General features: G+C 55.1%; 3 protein-coding genes across 4 annotated transcripts; 1 reads left to right on the forward strand and 2 right to left on the reverse strand.

The window, feature by feature from the left end:
* Positions 1–107: 107 nt before the first annotated feature.
* Positions 108–10,347, forward strand: TRAF3IP3 (TRAF3 interacting protein 3). Of its 2 annotated transcripts, none has more exons than XM_053998431.1 (16): positions 108–180; positions 1,032–1,333; positions 2,201–2,354; positions 2,835–2,892; positions 3,067–3,091; positions 3,332–3,361; positions 3,580–3,675; positions 5,735–5,806; positions 6,067–6,207; positions 6,854–6,991; positions 7,220–7,355; positions 8,074–8,136; positions 8,215–8,274; positions 8,793–8,956; positions 9,778–9,891; positions 10,028–10,347. In XM_053998431.1, exons 2-16 carry the CDS (start codon positions 1,061–1,063, stop codon positions 10,109–10,111), a joined length of 1,608 nt encoding a protein of 535 aa, XP_053854406.1. In that variant the 5' UTR covers positions 108–180; positions 1,032–1,060; the 3' UTR covers positions 10,112–10,347. The 2 variants fall into 2 exon arrangements, with proteins under 2 accessions (XP_053854406.1, XP_053854405.1); XM_053998430.1 differs by having other exon boundaries at positions 2,264–2,354; positions 9,637–9,891.
* A 587-nt stretch (positions 10,348–10,934) lies between these two features.
* Positions 10,935–12,051, reverse strand: C24H1orf74 (chromosome 24 C1orf74 homolog). Its single transcript, XM_053998245.1, has one exon. It carries the CDS (start codon positions 12,034–12,036, stop codon positions 11,236–11,238), a length of 801 nt encoding a protein of 266 aa, XP_053854220.1. The 5' UTR covers positions 12,037–12,051; the 3' UTR covers positions 10,935–11,235.
* An 823-nt stretch (positions 12,052–12,874) lies between these two features.
* IRF6 (interferon regulatory factor 6) lies at positions 12,875–20,114 on the reverse strand. Its single transcript, XM_053998358.1, has 8 exons — positions 20,004–20,114; positions 16,691–16,867; positions 15,637–15,841; positions 15,106–15,228; positions 14,856–15,002; positions 14,240–14,632; positions 13,745–13,863; positions 12,875–13,449 (listed from the first exon to the last, which is right to left on the reverse strand). Exons 2-8 carry the CDS (start codon positions 16,862–16,864, stop codon positions 13,228–13,230), a joined length of 1,383 nt encoding a protein of 460 aa, XP_053854333.1. The 5' UTR covers positions 16,865–16,867; positions 20,004–20,114; the 3' UTR covers positions 12,875–13,227.
* Positions 20,115–20,682: the final 568 nt, after the last annotated feature.

Consider the following 20,682-nt stretch of genomic DNA (forward strand, 5'->3'; position numbering starts at 1 on the left):
GCACAGACAGGAACCGGGGCTCGGCCGCAGCTGCAACGTTTCCTGTTCCACAGAGAGAGCAGGAGAGCGAGAGCACAAGATGAGCTGGTTGGCATGAAGAGGGCAGCTGGGGCGTGCTCCTGCCCGATAACACCCGGCTCGGCACGGCACCCGCGGGGCAGGACAGGACCCTGGCTCCAGGTAAGTGCTGGAGCTCCCGCAGCACCAGGCTGCTGGGGCTGCAGGGGAGCAGAGGCCAAAGGCACCGCCGGGCACCTTTTCCCTCTTTTTTCACCCCACTTTCAGCCTACACAGCTTGCACTGGGGAACTGTAGCGTGAACCAGCAACGAGCAGAGGGGTTTTTTCCTGGTTTCCCTTGAAGAAAGAAGTGCAAGAGCTTGGAAAGCAAAGATAGAGGACATGTTTAATTAGAGAGGGTAATTTGGGTAACAGAAGAAGGAAATAGAATATTAGCTTGTCAAGAAAGCCTCCAGGTTTTGCTCAGCCCGGGGTGAGTCATGGACTATGTTTCTTTAAGCTCTATCCTGCTTTTCAGTGCATTTTTGGAGAACTGAGGCTTTTACAGCCCTGGGACAGAAAGGGTAAGCCAGAGGCAGCACAGGTGGGAGAGGGCTGAGCTTTTCCTGATGGATGAGTGAAGAGGTGGATGAGTGGAGACTGAGCAGAACACACAACTGGGCCTTTTCAAAACTGGAGCAAAATGAATTGAAAAACGCTCAGCTTTTGGGGTGGTGTCCAGGCTGGGGCTTGTGGGCACCTTCCCCACCCTGGGACCACCCCAAAAATGCTGCTCGCCTTCAAAGGAGGCCCCTACAGTAAAAGATAGCACCAGGAATGAGCTTTGAGCACCCCACAGCTACCACCAGGACAGCAAAAAGAACGACAGAGCAGATTTTAATAGAAACTGAACAGCATGGAAGTGCTCCAGATGCAACTGGCACTCCAGAAGCACTGCCCGACACCCCACATCCATAAACCCTAGGAACGGCTGATTTTCACTCAGCCCCTGTGTTTTGCCCTGGTTTCACAGGGCAGAGGCCCCGAGGGGACAAGGCCACGATGCCCAGGAGGGCACGGCCGCGCCCGGGCGAGAGCTACGAGGAGAGGAGCGAGCGGCGGCAGGAGGCGCGGGAGCGGCTGCGCTGCAGGGACGGCGGCAGCTCCTGCCGCCCCCCGCGCCGGCCGGCCGCCAGCCCCCGCCAGAGCGAGTTCCTCAGGAGGAGGAACCTGGCGGCCGAGGCCGGGGAGAGCCTGCCGGGACGCGAGCCCGAGGCACCAACCCCGCCGGACCCCTCCTCACGGCTGGAGCCCAGACCGAGCATCCCGCTCCAGGTAACTCCTGCCCTGCGGCACAGCTCGGAGCTCAGCCTGCTCCGGCCGTCACCGGAGCATCAGCATCCAAGTCAAAACACAGCCAAAATGCAGGCTGAACACACAAAACCGTGCATTTTTTCACAGTCACCTCCCTGCTCCTCTCTGCTTGCCAAGCCCTGAACCACACGGAGATTTTTCTGCCATTTCTCCAAGTACAACTCCACCTTTTTGCTGCCAGGCTGCAGTTCTGCACTTACACAGATTATTTGTACCCTTGATAAGTGAGCTCCATCCCCCTGGCTTCCCTCCCTCAGCCGTGCTGTGAGCGGGAAGGGTGGAGGAACAGGAGACTCCCTGGCACTCGTTACCCACCCTGTGGCACGCAGGAGCCCAGAGGGCTCCCTGCCTTCAACAACACCTCTGTGCAGAACACCCCAGACAGAGCCAATCGCATCTCCTCGTCAATGTAAAATTCCCCGGGGCTCCGCGGGGTCGCAAAGCTGTGAGCAGAGGCAGCAGAGCACCAGGTGATTTACACAGACCCGCCCTGGACCGCAGTGAGCAGAGCAGCCCCCCGCCCCTGCTGCCACTTGCTCCAGCAGCTTCTGGAACAAGCTGTGACGTGCGGAGCCCTCCCCTGCGAGCTGTGCAGAGCTGGCAGCCCGGGAAGCAGAGCTGGCACCTCTGCCCAGGCAGCCACAGGGCAGCGCAGACCCACAGCAGGGCCCAGCTCCCGGCCAGCTCGCCCCGTTCTGGGTTGTCATTCCCCCACCCCAACAGCCAGCAGAGCTCTGGGGCTGCTGCAGCCAGAGCAGCAGATCCCTGTGGAATTGCCACAGCTCCTCGGCTCCTCCTTGCTGCTGCTCACCCAGTCCCTCCCTGCAGGTCCAGCCCCTGCGCTCAGCCTGCTGTGGGGAGACGCTGACTCCGGCTGCCCTCTCGTTCCAGCACCCGAGGAGCTGCCCCACCTTCCCCCCTGCTCAGTCCCTGCTGAGCCTCAGCATCCCCCGGGGACCAGGGGACTCTGTCCGCACCCAAGGTACGTGAGGGCTGCTCAGATTTCCCAGCACAGTATTCCCTTCCCACCTTCACATCTCCGTGGAGCTGTCTGGGGTCAGCTGGCAGCTCCCCAGCCAGCATCCCCCCTCCTGTGCCCTTTGACCACCCCAGCCTGGGCCTTCCCTGCTGTAGGAATTAGGAATATTTTTCCTGGGGAAGGATAAACCAGTGCAGAGTGACCGCCAGCTGCTCTGCCCCGGGGCTGTCCTGCTGCTGTCCCAGGATCAGCCAGGGGAGTGACTTCACTGCAGAATAACTTCCTTTGCTTCTCTGGCCATCGGAGCAGGGCATTTCTTTGCCTCTTGTGCCCATTGAGCTGTCACTGGACACTATTTAATAACTATTTATTTTTTTATTTAAACTGGGAGCAATGGGAGCAGAGATGGACACCTTCCAGAGATGGAAAAACATCCACGGCCCCTCAGGGGGATCTTTCACACCCTCTCATTTGCTTCCCCAGGAACGCAGACCCTCCCAAGGCCAAGCTCAGGAGTGACAGACTCGAGCCAGCAGACAGAGTAAGCAGCTCCTGCCCCTCCCTGGCAGTGCCCACGGGGCAGCAGCTCCCCAGGCCCAAAGCACTCCCCCAAAAAGGTTTTCTGCACTGACACTCACAGCTCAGCTAGGGCGGGGGTGTCCAGGCTGAAGACCCTCCCCGACACCTCAGTAACACACTCTGTTTTTCATTTCAGCTGGGGAATAGCAGTTTTAAATAAGGTAAGCAAAGCACAGGTAATGACCAGCCTGGAACTCCTGAAAGTTAAACTGCTGTGGAAATATTTCCACTTCCCTGGAAAAACTAACCCAATGGACCCCAGCAGGCTCTCCTTCTCCACCCAAATATAGGCTGTTAATTCACTTTTATTTAAAAATATTTAGGGTTTTTTGTAGCAAGTTCATGACATGCTGATAAACTGAAACAATCCTATTTTTAAACATCTGCCCTTTCCCTTTCAGGAAATGGTGCAGCTCTCCAACTACCTGAAGGTAGGCACCAAACAGTGCTCAGCACCCACTGGGACAGCTGGTTTTCATCAAGAATAATACTTTAAAAATTATTATTAATATTGCTAAATGAAGGGGCGTTAAAAGCCCAATTTTAACATGGCCAGAAAAGCCAAAAGACCTCAAAGACCTGGAGCCCCCAGGCAGGGCCAGCCCTGGCTGGGGGGCTCTGGCCCCACTGACCGTGTCCCGTCCCACAGGAGGCCCTGCACCGCGAGCTGCTGCTCAAGCAGAAGATGGTGATTTTACAGGAGCTTCTGTCCACGCTGCTCCAGGCCTCAGAGAAATCCTGGCAGGTACCAGAGAGCTGCAGAGCCCCTCCTCAGCTCCCCCAGCTCCCCTGCCTCGCTGTCTCCTCCCTGCTCAGGGAGGCTGGGACAAACTCAGCAGAAAAGGCCCTTTTTGTCTTCGACGAGGATGCAAAATTGAGATGATACATTTCATGTAATAGATGAGGCTTTCTTATAGGATCCTTAAATCAAACAATCCATGCTGTTGTGGCGCTAAAAAAAAAAGTGGTTTGAAAGTCCTGTTGGGGCAGAGAAGCGAGTGATTGGGTGAGGGGGGCACAAAAACTTGTGTTAGACATCCTGTGGTCAGAAACTTCCGCCTTCGCTCGCTCCTTCAATATAACGTGAGCAGGAAAAAACACTCAGCCACACGCGCAGGAAGTGGCCACGAAACCTCAGATTACCAACAGGTGGGTGCTCCTTGCTGCTCCTGCTGCAGGAGAGACTTTGCTGCTGCCTCTTGCACGCCGCTGCTCCTCAGCCTAAAAATCAGCTTTTCCTCAGCCTAAAAATCAGCTTTTCCTCAGCCTAACCATCCCCCGGTGCTGGAGCCAACAGGCAGATGCTGCTGCTGGGAGGGGATTCCGCCAGGCAGGTGGGGCTGGGGGGCTTCTCCAGGGGGTGCTGGCAAAGGGAGGGATGGATGGAGCCTTCCCCATGAGGCTGTGCCATGGAAAGTGAGGGCTGGCTGCCCCTTTCAGCCTCAGGTGAGATGCCGAATGTTCGTTGTAGCAGCTTTTTAACCCTTTCTATCGGTTTGGGTTTCAAAGATGAGCTGTTGAATACCTGTGAATGATGTGGCAGTAACTCTCGGCGTGGCCACAGAGTCATTTTTGAGGTGCTGCTCATGCGTGGTTGCGGCTCGATGGGGCAAGTGAACGCTCTGCAGGAGGATGGGGTGCCAGACTGCAGGGACAAAGCATTTGGTGCCTTCCCCCTCCCACAATTTCACTCCGAGGTCAGAGAGACCTTCCTACCCCAGGCCTGTGCCTCAAATCCCCCCCAGTTGTAAAACTTGCTTGGCTGCTTGAGAAATGCTGCCAGGGGAAGGATGATGCTCAGTGAGTGTCTCCAACCCAAACCCTTCCATGATTTCTGCTCCAGAGCACAGGAAGGGCCTGATTGCCTCGTACATGGCACAGCCACATCTGTGCACAGCTGGAACCTGTGCAGACAACAGAGGAGGAGAACTGAGGAAAACCAGGCAGGATATTGCACACCTAAAACTGCTTTTCAAAATTCCACCTACTTTAGTTTTTTGCACCAAGAACTGAACAGGGAAGATTTAGTCTTTGGGACTGTTAGCATGCTTCTGTGCAAATTTAAGCAGTGCTGAGACACCAGGGAGTCTGGTTTTGCTTGGGTCTGTCAGTTGTTCCTGTAACATCAAGGAGTTTCTTTTCAGAGTCGTGACTTCAAACAGCAGTGGGCAGAGAGGATATTGGTGCTCTCAGTGTTGGCGGTGGGAAACAGCCTACGTGAACTCTTTGCTAGAAATGTTATCTGAATTTGCATGCAGGCTGCCTCCACACAGCCTGAGCAGCCTGACTAACACCGAGAGGAGATGATGACAGTGAGGAAAATGAATCATCACCAGTGCCCTCGATCCCCCTGCCCAACTGCAGATGTTGCAACAGACCCAACCTATTTTCTAAGGAAAACAGCGAGACAAGACCGTTCCAGCAGCTGGAGCTCGAGGCAGGGAGGGAGCACAAGCAGAGGACAGGGGTACCCGTGGGGACAGGCAGCAGCTGCGTTTCTGCCAAAGCCAGCCAGAACAACCCCAAATGCCCTCGCTCCTAACTTGACACGACACTGCCAGCACCTGCACTCAGAAATCAGAGAAACTGCCTCAGGACAGGTTTTCAATCCATAAAAGTTTCACTTCCCCCACATCCCATTTATTCTGAGGCTGGGAAGGTTTACTTGAGCTCTCAGCACTGAAGAGACTTTTATCTGATTACAGATGAAGGGAGGAAATGAATTAAAACACAACCCAACAAAACATTGGGGGCACATTGTGCAGTTCATGATTTCAGATCTCAGTTCAATCGCTTTTCCCCAGGGTCAGCTGAACGAGGACAAACTGAGGTGTAAACTACGGGTGCTGGAAAATCAGCTTCAGGCCTGCACCCAGGTAATGTCTGATTCACTGACAAACACAGGTGAGGAAAGGCAGGAAAACAAAAACCAAGCCTTGTAACTGGGCCGGGTCTCAGTTTCTACATCAATCTGATTAGATACCTATCCAAAAAGGACTTTAACTCTTTGCTGAAGCAATGCTTCACAGCCCATTAGCAGTAGCATTTACACACTCTGGGTGTGCTAACACTCAGGTTTAGCAAGGTGGGAATGTGACAGATAAGCACTTCAAGCTCTTTCTTTCTTTCTTTAAAGAGTTACTCAAAGGAGTGTGTGAAGAAGATCCTGATAGAGATGGAGGACCAGAAGCAGACCTATGAGCAGAAGGCAAAAGAGGCTCTCCAGAAGATGCTGGAGGACAAACTTCTAACAGAGCAGCAGCTGCAGAACTCTCAGGTGAGCAATATGTCTTACACCTGGCTTGGCTTTAATTTAGTCCAACTGTGACAAAGAAAACCCACATATCAGGGAAAGGTGATGACAGGCTTGCCATTAGCAGCAAAGATAAAAAAATTTGAAGTTTTAGCTACTCAGGAAAGCCCAAAGCAGCTTTAATGCAACCTGTGCTCACTGCAGGAGCTGCACATCAAGTTACAGACAGCTCACAGCTGGTGAAGTGTACACGGGTTTGTCAGCTTGGATTGCAACCCCTTCCCCCCCACCATCCCTCTGGGCCATTCCCTGCCTGCTCACACCAACAGACACCAGGCACGAGGTCTCCAGAGCTGTGCTTTTTCCTGGAGTTGCTCATTTATATGAAAATAGGTTTTCCCCAAGAGGCAGCAAATGGTTTTGACCCACAGGATAACTGGTGTTTGCAGAAAACCAAGTGGGCTTTATCCCAAGCACAGGGACGTGTTCCGGAGGCAGCGCTGCCCTTGTTGGCTCTGTCCATCAGATGGCATCAGCCCTACACGGGTTTTTGTGCTGCTCGGGGAGCCGGCGCTGCCCTGCACAGCCCAGCTGGTGTCACCAGGGCAGGCTGGCAGCATCCCCCGGGCCTGGGTCACACCCACCCCTGGGTCCCTGCTCTGCTCTCCAGAGAAGCCTGGCAGAGATGCGAGAGGACCTCGCCCTCTGGAAGGAGCACAACGCCACACTCAAAGCCGAACTGACCGGTGTGACCACAGCACACAGCGAGCTCAAAAACAGCTTCCAGGCTTTACAGAGTGAGCTCCAGGTACGTCAGCTCCCTGCAGGAGCAGCTTTCCCGGGGTTTGGCTGATGCTGGCTTGCCCAGAGCAGCTGTGGCTGCCCCTGGATCCCTGGCAGTGCCCCAGGCCAGGCTGGACAGGGCTTGGAGCAGCCTGGGACGGTGGGAGGTGGCGCGGGGGCAGGACGAGGCGAGCTGTGATGCGCTCCCAAGCCGGATTGGTGTCTGTCTGTCTGTCTGTCTGTCCCGGCCCAGCGAGCGGACGCGCAGAGCGAGCGGCTGAGCCGGGAGCTGCGGGCGCTGCGGGACGAGCGCACGGAGCTGCTGCAGCGAGCCAGCGCCCTGCGCAGCGACAACGACCGCCAGGCCGGCCACATCCGCCACATCCAAGGTACCTGGGGCCGGCAGGCGCGGGCTGTGCCCTCCGGGAGCGCGGGAGGGACGAGGAAAGCGCTCCTGAAGCCACGGTGCTCAGAGCAGCGGGCACACCAGGCTCGCCTCCAGCACACCTCAACGTGCCACAGAAGCTTCTGATTGCCAGAGTCCTCCAAAAGTTGCTCCTGACTAGATTAAAGAGTTCAGAGGAGCGGCTTTCCCAGAGGAAAGGATGTAATGGGAGACCTGAAAAGGAATAAAAGCCTAAGATGTGTCCTCAGCTCGAAGCAGGACTTTTCACCCTTGGCACTGCAGCCCCGGGTGCCGGGTGGTGGGGGCAGTACAGAGGAGCTGAAAACAGTTCAGACAGAGGCAAGGAAACTCACACACGTTATTTTAAACTCACACACGTTATTTTAAACTCACACATGGCTATTTGAAAACATAATAAGGAAGAGAAAGCGGGTTGCAGTTCTAATCTCATAACTGGTCTTGCATGAACAGCTTTAAAATAAACCATGAATAACTTGAACACAAGGCACGAGAGAAAAAGCTGCCAGAAAAGAGAGGGCAATAAACAGCTAAAAATCACATCCCTGAAAGAGAAGAAAGAAAGTCCAGGGCGGCCAACAACATCTGCTCCACTCTACACATGTGGAGAACAGAAAAGTACCACTCTTGCATAAAGATACACAGAGATTTACACCACCCTTGATCTTCTATCCTCATTTCAGATAAATTGCAAAAAGAACAAGAGCAGAAAGTAACACTGGAGGCAACAATCAGCCATTTGCAGAGTAAGTAACACAGACACACACAAAGTTAGAGACCTCCATTAGTGCTATAAACAATAATGTTGCTGTTTGTGTTCCCAGACTTGATCCACAACCAGAACAACCAACAGAAGAGCCAGGAGGTGACGGTGCAAAGGAAAGGTCAGCAAACTTTGTAACCCCCACGTAGCACTCCCTGGACACAGGAACACTAGCCCTGACTCTAGGAAAAGTCTACAGTGGTCTAGAATAAAAGGTTATTTCAAAGCTACACAGAATGAGTTGTTTTGCTAGCTAACATTAAAACATAAACATACTTATGATGGCAAAATAAATGGATTTCACTGCAAATTCTACTTCAGTGGCTACGCCATATTTTTTCCAAACAAAACACATTCCAGTTTATAATTGCAATTAGAGCTGTACTTGACAAAAAGAAAGCAATAAAAAAAGCATTTTAACTCTCCCTCCCCTCCATTTCTGTCAATTGCTTAGAAATATTGCTCCTAAGAACTTGTAGGTACAGCAGAGACAGGCCCGTGATAACAAACTCAGCTCCTGTGTCTTCTGCTTTGTGCATAGCACACAAATATTATCCTTAAACTGTGCTGAGTAAACAAGAGCTAAAGCCAGCCCAGAGCCTGGAGCTGTTTCTCATCAGAAGCCTGACTGTTTTCTAGACCAGGTTTTCACCACACAGACCCCATCTCTCATTCCTGCCAAGGAAAAACAAAGTGCTCTGTCAGAGCACCCCGAGGAGGAGGAGGAGGAGGAGGAGGGAACAGAAAGTCTGAAGGATGAGATGCAGAAAAGGACATTCCAGCTCACAGCAAAGGAGAACGAGGTGAGGAAGTCACTCAGCAGAAACACCACACACCAAAGCTCCCGCAGGTAACCCAGGCTTGGTGTCTCCTGTAAGGATTACCTGCCCTAAATTTTATCCTGATGCCACTCCTGCCTAAACCCCGCTGGAGCACCTACACACGAGGGCAGGGCTGCAGCAGCCTTGGCTGCAGGAGCAGAGCTCTCCCCATCCAAACCCCCTCCTGTTCTCACAGACAGGAGAGCCTCGGCAGCCCCACAGGGAAAAGCCAAAGCCACGTTTTAAGAACCAAGCCCCTGAATAAAAAGGAAGGAGAGGAGGAAAAGAAAATGCTTGCAATAATAACAACAATAAAAATAAAAGGAAGGGTCTGCTAACAGAAGCAATGCCCGCACAACTGGGCTGCAAAAACACCCAAACAACCAAAGCTTTACAGCCTTGTACACACACTTTGCCATCAAACCAGCCTTCTGCCAACCAACAGCCCCTCAATTCTTACAGCAGTGTTCAGCCAGCAAGGATTTATTGAAAAGGACGTAGAAAAAAATAACTTATAACTTACTGTAGCAGAGCTGAGAGCCACACAGGAAAAGTGCTGCGACTGGTGGCAGCAAAGCGGGCAGCGCGGGAGGGCTGGTGGCAGGCCGGGCAGTGCCCAGCAGCACGCTGCAGTAACGCTGAGCCGTGCTCTGTCCCCGCAGGTGCCCGAGGGTGCTCGGGCAGAGCCGCGCCGTGCCCGGCTGCGGGCGAAGCGCTGCAGCGGCTGCAGCGGCCCGGCCGCTCCGGGTGTGCGCAGAGCCCAGGGCACCCCTCCTGCTGAGAGCCCCTCGCTGTGCTTGCAGTGCTCGGAGCTGCGCTCGGAGCTGGAGGCGCTGAGCCAGGAGTACCAGTCCTGCCTGACGCGGCTGCGCCAGTGCCGCGACGAGCTCAACCGCTCCCACGGCAGCCAGGCACAGGTGGGAGCTCCCGCCCCGAGCCCAGCCCGGGACAGACCCCCCTCCTCTGTGCCGGGCACAGGGCACGTTTGCCAGGGCCGGGATGGCAAGTGGCCTCCCCCAGCACGCTCCTAGTAACACAAGCTTCTCCTGGCAGAGACAGCGCGGTCCCTGGATCCCTCTCCTGGTGGCAGTGGCAGCAGTGGCCATCGCCGCCTTCCTGGCCAGTTACAGGCTGTGAAGGAGCTCCTTGATGACTGACTTCACTGCAGGAACTGACCTCTGCTTCACCAAAAGCAACCCGACCTCGCCTCACCTCCTGCTGTTTTCTGTGTGCACACTGGGTTCGTATCCCGAGCTGGTCTCAGTCCAGCCAGCTCCCGTGAACACGGGGACATCACCCCTTCCCTCAGCTGCTCTGGTCACTCTGCTCCTGCCCAGTCCCCGAGGCACCGAGGGACAGAGTCCCCTCTGCCCGCCGCTGCTGTGGCTGGCACCGAGGGACAGGGCATCCCCTCTGCCCACCGCTGCTGTGGCTCGCACAGGGCGACAGGGACAGGGCATCCTGTGCCCTTGGCGTCCAGCCTGCCTGGGGTTTATACCCCCGAGCTCTCCTGCTGTATTTATTGCCTCCCTAAATGGGAGGTACTCGATCCTGAGCCGTCTCTACTCTTACCTGACAAAGGAACCCAGCTCAGGGGAGCTCTTCAGCACAGTTCCCTCACGTGTCCTGAGCAGTTCTCCCACCTCACACCCAGCAGGCCCTGCTCTATCCCACTCCTCCAGCCTCTCCTGTGACCGAGCATCCCCACAGCCACACCTGCTTCCCCCTCACTGCCAGCACCACAAGAATTCATCAGAGACAGGGGTTTAAAGTCACTTTTGCAGCTGCACCATGGATATTTTACAGCAGCACCTGCCCATCATTCATGTGCAGGCTCAGACACAATGCAGGCTGTGACATCACCTCGCATGGGAAGGAAATATAAATATAACATACACATCGTGTACACGTAGTAAATACACATGGAGCCTACAATAAACTTCACTAATTCAAAGCACCGGAGTGTTCAAATCATTTATTAATCTTCAGCTGCCCACTGCAAATAAATACACACTGACTTTGCAGGGCGCGATGTGCAGGCAGGCAGGACCGAGGCAGCAGAGCATCTGGGAGCACACTCGTTTTTCTTTAAAAGAAAATGTGTTTGGTTTTGCCACCGGCCTGCGGTGACTGTCACAATTCAGCCTTCTGTGCTCAAGGACCACGAGAGATGCAGGCGACAACACACCCCGGGAACTCGATCTTCTGCCTTGGTCCCTGACGCAGTGAAGAAGGCTAAAAAGCCTGAGTACGCTCGTGCTTTACAAGGCAACCGCTGGAAGAGACACGACCTCGCTGGAAATGCAGAGATCTACGAAGTCACTCTGAGCACCGAAAGCCTCCCTGAGCTCCTGGCACCAGGCATCCAGCACGTCCCTGAGCTCGGCGCAGAGGCTCTCCGGGACGCTGAAGGAGTAGATCTGGACCCTGAGCCCGTCCTTAATGCGGGGGCAGGAGGCCTGGGCCGTGAACACCCTCAGCGGGGTCAGCGCCAGGCAGTTCTCGGCGCCCTCGGCGAAGGTGTACACGGCGGGGTAGCCCAGCAGCACCCCGGCCACGGTGCACAGGTTCCAGTCGCCGGGGGCAACCTCGCTGGCGGTCACCGGCTCGGCGCCGGCGGCCTCGGCGTCCCGCAGGTGGCCCAGGAGGGCGGCGAGGTGGGCGCGCACGGCCGAGGCCTCGGCCGGGGCGAGGAGCGCCGGGCCGGGCCGCGCCGCCGACACATCCACGAGCGGCGCGGGGCGGGCGCGGAGCAGGGCCCGGAGCCGGCCCGGCCGCAGCACCAGCGCCGAGCCGCCCACGCCCAGCACGTGCAGGCGGCCCGCGGCCAGCCCGGCCTCCCGCAGCCGGCCCAGGTACCGCCGCAGCTCGGCCGGGCCCGCGGGCCCGCAGTCCCACAGCAGCGCCGGCTTCAGCCCGGCCGCCACCGCCAGCACCTCCCCGGCCGCGTGCAGCGCTCGGGCCGCGGGCAGCCGCCGCCTCCGCCCGGGCCCGGCGCCCTGCGCCTCCCGGGCCGCCGCCACCAGCAGCGGCACCGGCAGCGCGCCGGGCCCCGCGGCCATCAGCGGAGCCCTCCGCCGTTCCGGGGCGGGCCCGAGCGCGGCCCGGCCCCGGCGGAGCCGCCTGCTGCTGGGCGGGGCCGCCTCGCCACGGCCGGGGGAACGGCCGGGAGCCGGGGAGAGGGGCCGGGAGCAGGGGAGAAGGGCAGGGAGCAGGGGAGAAGGACCGGGAGCCGGGGAGAAGGACCGGGAGCCGGGGACAAGGGCCGGGGAGAAGGGCCGGGATCAGGGGACAAGGGCCGGGAGCCGGGGACAAGGGCCGGGAGCCGGGGAGAAGAGCCGGGGAGAGGGACCGGGAGCAGGGGAGAAGGGCAGGGAGCCGGGGAGAAGGGCCGGGAGCCGGGGACAAGGGCCGGGGAGAAGGGCCGGGATCAGGGGACAAGGGCCGGGAGCCGGGGAGAAGGGCCGGGAGCAGGGGAGAAGGGCAGGGAGCCGGGGACAAGGGCCGGGAGCCGGGGACAAGGGCCGGGGAGAAGGGCCGGGATCAGGGGAGAAGGGCAGGGAGCCGGGCAGGGGCAGGCCTGGGCACAAAGCAGGGCACAGGGACAGAGCCCGCAGCCCGGGCACAAAGCAGGCAATGCAGGGACAGTGCCGAGCCGTGCTGGGAGCCGCTGACAGCTCTGTACCATCACTGAGTGCTCAGGGTTGTACAGATCTGAACGATCAGCCCCCAGGAGACAAGAGGAGTTCCAGAGGTCCCTTCCAACCCCATTCTGTTATATATCCGTTTACAATGCCTGCATATATGCATATCCCTATAAAAAACCCACACTGTAAGGAGTATCAGCCTTTGAGGTTGCTGCTACAGCCCCATTAAAGAGAAAAAAAGGACACAAGGTAATATTGTCAAGGCAAGTTTAATAGAGCACAGATTCTTTTCTTTCTCCCCCTCTAATAATCAAGTGTATATATACATTGTATTATAGCAGATTAAAAAATATTACAGAATTGAAATCTGATTTATACAGAGGGGTTGTTTAAGCAAACAGCTGAAAAGGGTGAAGGAGTTAGAAGTATTCCTGTAATCCCCTCCATTTGGCACCACTTCCAAAACAAAAGCACCACAAACTGCTGAAATCGTAGGAGATGACGAGATTTACAGATTTTGTTTATTCTGGTTCAGGCAAGGCGCTGGTCAAGAAACACTTCTGTGTATGTACAAGGCAAGAAGCCGTGGTGCACGCCGAGGGCCGGTCACTGTGCTGGGAGCGGCTGTGCCATGTGCAGGGCCGGGGCCTGCATGGGCCAGCCCTCCTGGTGGTTCTGCAGCAGCCGGTACAGCTGCTTCAGGTGTGCCACGATGTTGTCCTTGATGTCGGGCGTGGAGATCTGCAGGCGCACGCTGCCGCTGTCGAAGGAGCGCGTGAAGTCCCCGGAGAACATCTCGTAGATCATCCGCGCCACCACGGGGATGACCTGGTGAAGAAGTCCCCGTTTTTAGCCTAAAGGCATGTGGAATATCCCTGCTACGCTTCAGGAGCCCCTGTCCTGGATGCAGAGATGCTTTTCCACAATTCCCTAAACCGCACTCACAAACCAATTCTATTCAGCACATGTCACATTTGTATTTGCTCTCCCAAACCACCAGTCTAACTGGAGTTTTCCCGGTGTCAGAAGCCACAGCAGAAAAGAACAGGTCTCAGTATCCATGGGAATTTGTCCCAAAGCAAACAAGGCTGGCACATGTCACCCCAGAGCCCCAGTGCCCTACCTGCACCACGATCAGCTTCCTCTCCCTGGGTTTTCCATCGGGCCACTCTTCTCCAAAGCAGAAGTAGATCTCGTACGGTGGCTGTTTCTCAATTTGTCCCTTTTGATGGGCAATCAGCTCTAGGAAGAAAAGCAGAGTGCTGCAGGGTTGTGCTCTTTAGGCTGGAAACACCCATGACATCCCAGCTCTGCATCGGCCCCGGTCTTACCTACACGCTGTCCTCTGCCATTCTCACACAGTTACAGCTCACTCCTTGCACGTGAAGTGCTTTCTTTAAAAGCAAGGCCCTCTGATGTCTCTCAGAGCATTAAAGGAGTCTACAGTGCCCTTCTCCTGCCACACACCCGCTCCAAGCTCCCCTGAAGTCAGGGGAGCAGTGGCCCCAACCCGCTGTCCACACCTGGTGCATGCAGGCAGAGTCCGGTGCAGACCGCCCTTCCCAACAGTGCCATGGCCAGTGTCCAAAGCTGTTTTCCAGAAGCAGAAGTTACCTACCGCTTAGGAACGTTTCCAGACAGAAGAGCTTGACCTTCTTTTGCCTCTCGATCAGGTTTGGGGTGGTGGAGGAGGGGGCACAGGGCCCAGACCAGTACACCTTGCACTGGCAGAGCCGCACGGCGTAGATGGCGTGGCCGCTGACCTCCAGGATCAGTCCCCTGTCCATAACATCCAGCAGCCGGCTCGTGAAGATCTTCTGCCTTTCGTTGGTGATCTGCTCTGTCCCTGGAAACTTGACTTGCTCCAAGCTGATGGGCCCGAAGAGCTCCTCCTGGTCTGGCATAGGACCCAGCTCTCCGTAGAAAAGTCTGCAGCCCTGCGGGTTGCTCACGGTCGTTGTGGGTCCGGTCTCCTTTCCTCGATATTCAAACTTGATTTCTAGGTCTGTCACTGAGAGAGAAACCATCAGTGTGGCCTCTCCTGGAGCACCAGCAGCAGGGGCACCACACAAGCCCCGCTGCCCTCATGGGGATGTTTACACCACACACAATTCTATTTAAACTACACAAGTTCTCCTCACTCACTCACAAACAGCCACGGGAAAAAAGGCAAAATACCATTTTCTGTGGGGTACAAAAGTACAAAAAGCATTGTTACGAGGCCATGCACGTACTTGGCAGGGAGCTGATCCAGAGCTCGGGGCTGCTGAAGAAGTCGTGCTGCAGCGCCGTTGGGGGCATTTCCATATCCACAGGTTCATTCTTTGGCCACACAGTTTCAGGGCTGCAGTTTTCTGCACTGGCTGGAGCCATTGGAGAATCTACAAAAAGGCAAAAACTCCTCAATAAATCAAGATTTTATTTCAAACATGCAGCAATTTACTAACAAATACCTTCCCTAATACATTAGTCTCTGCCACCAACCATTGATATTAAGAAATGGAAATGTCTCTTGGATTGGGACATGCTGAGATTGATTCAATTCTTCCTCCTCTTCATCATCAAGATCATTATCCTTTTCATCCCATGGAGCTGAGCCAGTGGAACCTGCAAACAAGCACATTCTTGTGGGTGGATGATCAGCATGAAACACTGGAAAAAGATCACCTTCATGTTGGATATTAATTTGTGTATTTTTCAAATTTCAGAAAGAAAGGATAAATCTGATCCATACAACATGCTCATTCCAGTTTAATATATAATTCCAGAAAGCGAAGGTTAAAGGACACAGTATTGCCAATATTAGATTGTTTAGCAGGAAAACATACAACTGTGTGCGGCTTTTTTAATTTGAGGACTAAAGGATGGTTCAAAGTCCTTTTAGTTGAAGCACAGGCTTCACCTGGCAGCTGCTGGTGCTGCACAAGGGCAGCTGGAGAGTTAATGCAGAGAGGGAAGGAGCTCCCTTGGACCCACGCCTGCCCAGGAGCCAGCCCGTGTCAGCAAGGCCCTCACCTGGATTAATGATTGATCCCTGCGACTGCGGGATGTCGCACACTTCATAAATTTTAATAGGGTTCATGGGCACCTCCTTGGTGCCATCGTACATCAAATTAAACTCCCGGCTCTTGTTAAGTGCACATCGGAGCTGGGCTTTCCACTTTGCAGGGTCTGGCTCATCCACTCCTTCCTGGTACTTTCCCGTTTCCACGGCCCAGGCCTGGGGACAAAGTACAGCCAGCTCAGTCCAGCCCTCCCCACAGAGCAGCTTTTATCAGAAACCAAACTTCCAAACAAATCCACCGTAAAATCCTTCTCTTGCAGAAGTCTTAATTAGAGCTCTTGCGATAACAAAAAAGGAAATTCCCACTTTAATAGTTTTTCTATTAAAAGAAAGCGGAGGAAAAAATATGTAAATCCAAATTCTGAAAGAATGTTCACAATTGTGGGTTAGAGATTTTGTGGGTCTCAGATTCAACACCAGAAGTCATTTTTCACAGGGAGCCTGTGCAGGAGGAATGGACTCGGTTAAAATGGAGTGGAAGGACAGCCACAGACATCCGCTGGCCTCTCCCTCTCTCACCCCAAAATCTGATTATTGGTCCAAGATGCCTCCAAGACAAAGGCCAGAAATTCCTCAAAGGAGTGCAGGGAGTTACAGTGAATCCCTTGGGATAAGAACATTAGGGACAGCGGCAATGAGTGCTTGTGATGAGCTTGTGGTGGACCTCTTAAGACTTACGTAACAGCATTTCACGGTTTGCTGCCAAGAACAAGCCAGTGACCACATCCCAGCCTGAGCAGATGAAGCCAACAGCAGTCATCTTCCAGAGGCCATGGATCACACAGCATCCGGCCTTTGGTGGTGGGAAAGGGTTAAAGAACTCAACACCATCCCAGGCAGTGCCAGGCTTGGCATCCAGGTGCACAAAGTGGCTTTTCTGAGGTCAGACAAATGAAATGTGCCTGCAAACAGCTCCCAAGATGCCTGCCCAGCTCCTGGGCCAACAATCCAGCCCTTTGTCTCTGCTCCAGAGCCGTGGGATGCCCGAGCTCCCCCCTCTCTCACCTTGAAGATGGTGTTCTCCTCCTCGTGCTGGGGGCTGTGCCGAGTCGCATGTTTCCAGGGGATCTGGAAGCGCTTCGCCTCGCGGTTCAGCCAGATCAGCCCGGGGTACATCCCACTGTCCACCTGGGCCACCAGCCACGGCTTCAGGCGCACCCTCCGCGGGTGGAGGGCCATGTTCTGCAGGGGTGACAGCAGAGCCACTGCTAGAGTTACTTGAGCCTCATTTGCTCCAAAGAAACGGAATTCATTTAACGAGGAAGGGCCCCGTGCTGTATAACTGCTGTTATTTTTATGGTACTGCACCCTGAAAGCCCCAGTTCAGATCCAGCTGGGGGACTCCTCTGCGGGAAGAGTCACACACACCTTCCTAAGCGGGGCCCAGAACTGTTACAAGGACAACAGCTCACACTCAGCGTTCCAGAGCGCCTTATTTGTGCTCGACCAGCACGCGGAGCGCGAGCCCTGAGCAGACCTGGGCTGTAAATCCCGAGCAGGAGATAAAGGCACCAACAAGCCACAGCAAGAACAGGCAGCAGAGTTTCCAAAGCCTCCACAAACACCTTGGAGAAGGGGCTGATCTGATCTCTGCTCCTTCAGTCCTGTCAGACTCGCACCGAGGAGGAGAAAGGCTCACCTGCCTGGGAGGCTTTGGCCCAGCCGAGGTGCAGGGGCCAGGCTGAGGCACAGGGGCTGTTTTACCAGACTCAGACTCTGAAAGCCATTTTATGACTTTTCCATGAATGCCCTGAATGCAGCATAATCATTGGCAAACAGCAGTGACCTGTAATAACCAGGATGTTTATCCAGAAGGACATGAACTGCAGGTCTGCCTGCACTGCTGCTAAAAATCGACTGCTGTTTACTTAATGTTTTTGTTAAGTAGCCCTGTGCTGCTCATACAATTGCAGCCAGCCAACAATATTTTCCTTGTGTAGAACAAAGCCAAACAAACAAAATTAACGTGTGTCCCTCTCTAAGAATAGGCAACATTCAGTGTCTTTCGATTTTGGGAGGGGATTTCTGCACTACATGTGTGCTCAGAAGGTGCATCTCCCATATTCCTTTGTAAATGCTGAAACAGAGGTGAGAAATTACAAACATTTCCATTAATAAAGCAGTTACATGACAAGTAAACCTTTGCCATAAGCCCTGAATATTGCTGGAGGAGTTGCAAAATGTGTCTGGTAGCAGAGATGGAGAAGATTAAAAAAATCCTATCCAAGAACTAGTCTAGGAACAGGTTTTATTTGTTCAAATACCTGCAGATCCCATTCAGAGGCAAGCGCTCACACAAAATTAATCCAAACACAACTCAGTTTATCTGTTTATCTTTTCTGCAAATAAAATGTTCAGCTTCAACTGCAAACCATTTTTAAATAATAGTTTGAAAATGTGTGGGCACATTACCAGACTGTTCCCCAGGAGCTGCAAAGGATCAGGAAGCAATCATCAAAATTATTTTAGTATTCCTGAAACTCTGCTGTGGTGGTTCTCCATGTTGAAAATGCTGTCAGAATTAAATCTTCAGAAGAGTGCTTGCAAAGACACAAAGTCCAGGTTAACCCTGGACTTGGAATTGAAACCAAAATCAGGTACTGATACCTCTTGAAAAGGGAAAAAAAAAAAAAAAGTAATTTTGAAGAATCCTTAGTGGGGCTGCTTTCTACCATCTCTTTTACACTTAACCTTACAAGCAGTCCCTGCTAATAACGCGTGCTGTGCACACACGTTTGCAAGACAGAGTAAATTCAAATCCCCAGCTCAGGAGAGATTTGTGCCCCTCTCACAGCAGGAGTCGGGTGACAAGGTGGGTGCTGGCTGGGATTGTCCCGGGCCCGCAGACAGCGTCTGTCAGCGCTCCACACTACAATGCTTTATGACCTTTTATCACCAACGACTTGTTGACACAATAACTGAGAGCAAATCAACTTGAATCCCATTGCTGGGCTCAGACGGTGAGTCAGCCACTCACAACCTTCAACTTCGATCCGGTGGGTTCCACTAATGCCAGACACCTGGGGAATGTCCGTGCACACTCAGGCTCTGCCAAGGCAGGCTTGGCCCTCTCTGGAGGCTCCTGAGCGCACACACCCGGGGACTATCCAGCTCCCTTTATTCCCACTCAATTTGGGCGCTGTGTAGGGATAATTAGCACATCCCTGTGCTGCTAATGGCTCTCTGGTCAGTGATGTAATTACTGCCTGTACCCTAATTATTAGTATTTCTCCTCGGAGACATTCAGCCCAACAAGAACCACTCAAAGTCAGGAAGGAGCAGAGAGCCTGCAGGCACTCCCCGGAGGGCTGCAGAGGAGTGACCAAGGTCAGGGACAGCCCCGGTCAGCCGTGGTGACACCCGGGGCCCTGGTCAGGTGCCAGACAGTCCGACAGCACACGGAGCACCAGGAAAACCATCCTGAACCCAACTCAGCCTTGCTGCACAGATGCTCCCCGCCTGCAGATCCAAATATACTCAGAGTTCCTGCTCCACTTCATCCATTAAAGCCTCTGAAGATGGAAGAGTCTTCTCGGGGTTCACTGCTGTGAACCCACAGACCCCTCTCCTTACACGTTACCTTTGTTTGACTATATTATCCTGGATTTCATGGGCCTGTATTCATTTTTTCAAAGGCAAACGTTCTCACAGAGAAACAGGCTGAATTTCCATCCAACGCTGAATCACCTCCCTACACCGGGAACCCGAGGCTCCCACATTTCAGAGCTCTGTACATCTCCTGCCTCCCACCACCCCTGCTGTCCCCAGCACACCTGAAAACGATCAACTCTTTGAATTCCCAGTTTGCACACCCCAATCTGGTCACCTCAGCCGCCGCCACGGCCAGGCAGCCCCTGAAATTGGAAGGGGTGCGAGTTGTTACACAAAGTGTGGGGATTTGGGGTGCAACAGCTGCGATCCGAAGACTGCAGCGGGTGAGGGCGTGGGGGGAACACACCAGCCTTGCCCTAACTTTAGGCCTCGCTTTACAGCGACCTGGAAGGCGTAGCCCGGGGCTAGCCCGGCGCTGCCCGCGGAGCCGGTGGCGAGGAGCGGTGAATTGGCGTTTTCAGCGGGCTCTGCCCTCCCGCCTGCGCCCCGGCCCGCACGGCGCCCCCGCACCGCCGCCCTTCCCCCGGGGCCGGCCACTGCAGCATCCAGAGCCCCGCACGGAGCCCCGAGCCCCGCTCCGCACCGCGCCCGCACCGGCCCCGCTCCGCCCGGGAGCCCCACGCGGGACGGGGCCGCGCCCGGCGGCTCCCGGGCCGGGCGGCTCCGGGGCCGGCGCCGTCCGATCCCCGCGCCCCGCACGGCTCACCCCGTCTGTCTGTCTGTCTGTCCGTCCGTCTGCCCGTCCGTGGGGCCGGGGCGGGTCCGTCCCGCGGGGGCTCGGGGCCGCCCCGCGGGGCCCGCGCGTGGGGCAGCGGCGCTCGGGCAGCGGCGGCTGCGCTCACGCAGCGCCCGCGGGCCCGCCTCACCTGCCCCGCCTCACCTGCCCCGCCCCGCCCCTCACCTGCCCAGGTGCGCTCGGCGCAGCCGCGCCGCCCGCCCCGCCCCGCTCCCGCAGATCCCCCCCGAACCCCGCGCGGGGATCCGGGGCGAGCGGAGCGCCCCGCACCCCCGCCCTTCTGCCGCCACCCTTTTCCTGTCAAATGGAGTATTTAGGAAACTTCCAAACGGGATATTTTTTTTTTTTTCCCTGGTAAATGGAGTATTTAAGAAAGGAAGTTTGCTTTTAAGCACGGTATCTTTGCCTTTTAAATGGAATATTTTGGAAAGAAAGCCTTCAGTTCCTGGGCTTTTTCGCAGTTCAAAGCGTATTCAGCGGAGCCATAGAATCACGGCATGATTAAGGCTGGAAAAGACCTCGAAGATCACCGAGTCCAAACATTAACCCAGCCCTGCCGGGTCCACCACCAAACCGTGTCCCCTGGCACCACATCCGCAGGTTTTGGCCACTTCCAGGGACGCTGGCTCCGCCGCTGCCCCCGGCAGCC

Source organism: Vidua macroura, chromosome 24, assembly GCF_024509145.1.
Source record: "Vidua macroura isolate BioBank_ID:100142 chromosome 24, ASM2450914v1, whole genome shotgun sequence".
NCBI classification, from domain to species: domain Eukaryota; kingdom Metazoa; phylum Chordata; class Aves; order Passeriformes; family Viduidae; genus Vidua; species Vidua macroura.